Here is a 1,195-nt window from a genome sequence, read left to right as displayed (position 1 = left end):
TGCCCGTCCCCAGGCTGCAGAGACCCCAGGGGCCGGCCGCCCGCCCCGCTCTGACCCCCGTTGTGTCCCCCAGGTCGGGCTGTGGGGCACCCGGCCCTGAGCTCTGCTCCTTCCCCGTCGCCAACGTCTCCCTGGTGAAGAGGAACCGGGACCGGGTGAGTCCTGGGAGCGGCCCGAGGCCCTGGAGTCCCAGAGCCGGAGCGAACCCAGGCGTCCGGGCTCCCGGCCTCATCCTGCACCGCCCAGGGAAGCCAGGGGGCCGGGCGGGGCTTGGGCTGACCCCCGTGCTCCACAGGTGCTGATGCCAGGGCAGCCCTACCGCATCTCGCTGGAGCTGGAGCTGCCCGAGTCGCCGGCCAACCGCGACTTGGGCATGTTCATGGTGGCCGTGACCTGCTACGCCAAGGGTGGGCGCACGGTGGCCATGTCTGCCCGCACTGTGAGTAACCCGGACACCTGGGTTTCCTCCAGCACTAGGAGGAGAGGGGCTGGGGGCTGAGAGCAGGGGGGTGGGAGCCTGGGATCTCCCCAGCTCTGGGCGGGGAGCAGGAGCTGGGAGGCTGCTGGGGCCTGGTCTCACCGCTGCCCCCCACCCCGCAGGCAATGCTGCACTACCGCTCGACGCTGCTTCGCGTGCTGCACACCTTGGCCTTCGCCGTCTTCTTCCTCACCGGCTTTGCGGAGCAGAAGCAGACTCTGGAGGTGGAGCTGTACAGCGAGTACCGCGAGGACTCGGTGAGCTGCGGGAGGGTGGCCTGGAGCTGGGGGGGGCGGCCTAGTGAGACCCCAGGTGTCCGGGTGCCGGGCTGACCACCCCCCACCCCTCCGCAGTACACCCCCACGGTCGGCGCTGTCATCGAGATCCAGAGCACCCGGGTGCAGATCTATGGGGCCCAGCTCCGCGTCCACGCCCACTTCACCGGGGTCAGGTGAGGCGGGGCAGGACGCCTGGGTTCTCCCAGCCCTGGGGGGGCGAGCAGTGGAGGACGGGGGCCCGGACGCCTGGGTTCGTTCTTTCCAGCGCTGGGGGGTTAAAGTTGACGGGCAGGTGGGGGAGCGGTGCTGGGAGCCTGACCGCCTGGGTTCCCCCCCAGCTCCAGCAGGGGGCGCTGGGAGCCCGGACACCTGGGTTCTTTCCAGCTCTGAGGGGGTTAAAGTTGATGGGGGGGGCGCTGGGAGCCCGGACACCTGGGTT

At 70.5% G+C, this 1,195-nt stretch overlaps 1 protein-coding gene across 1 annotated transcript in view; it reads left to right on the top strand.

The window, feature by feature from the left end:
• The window catches only part of BSCL2 (BSCL2, seipin lipid droplet biogenesis associated), a 7,749-nt gene that overhangs the window by 5,142 nt on the left and 1,412 nt on the right, over nt 1-1,195 (top strand). Inside the window, exons 3-6 of the mRNA XM_014524460.2 lie at nt 74-155; nt 296-439; nt 601-735; nt 832-929. Coding sequence (XP_014379946.2) covers nt 74-155; nt 296-439; nt 601-735; nt 832-929 — 459 coding nt within the window. The remainder of the gene's footprint in view (nt 1-73; nt 156-295; nt 440-600; nt 736-831; nt 930-1,195) is intronic.

This window comes from Alligator sinensis, unplaced genomic scaffold (genome assembly GCF_000455745.1).
Source record: "Alligator sinensis unplaced genomic scaffold, ASM45574v1 scaffold1302_1, whole genome shotgun sequence".
NCBI classification, from domain to species: Eukaryota; Metazoa; Chordata; order Crocodylia; family Alligatoridae; genus Alligator; species Alligator sinensis.
The sequence above is the reverse complement of the archived record's forward strand: the minus strand, read 5'-3'. Positions and strand labels throughout refer to the sequence as shown.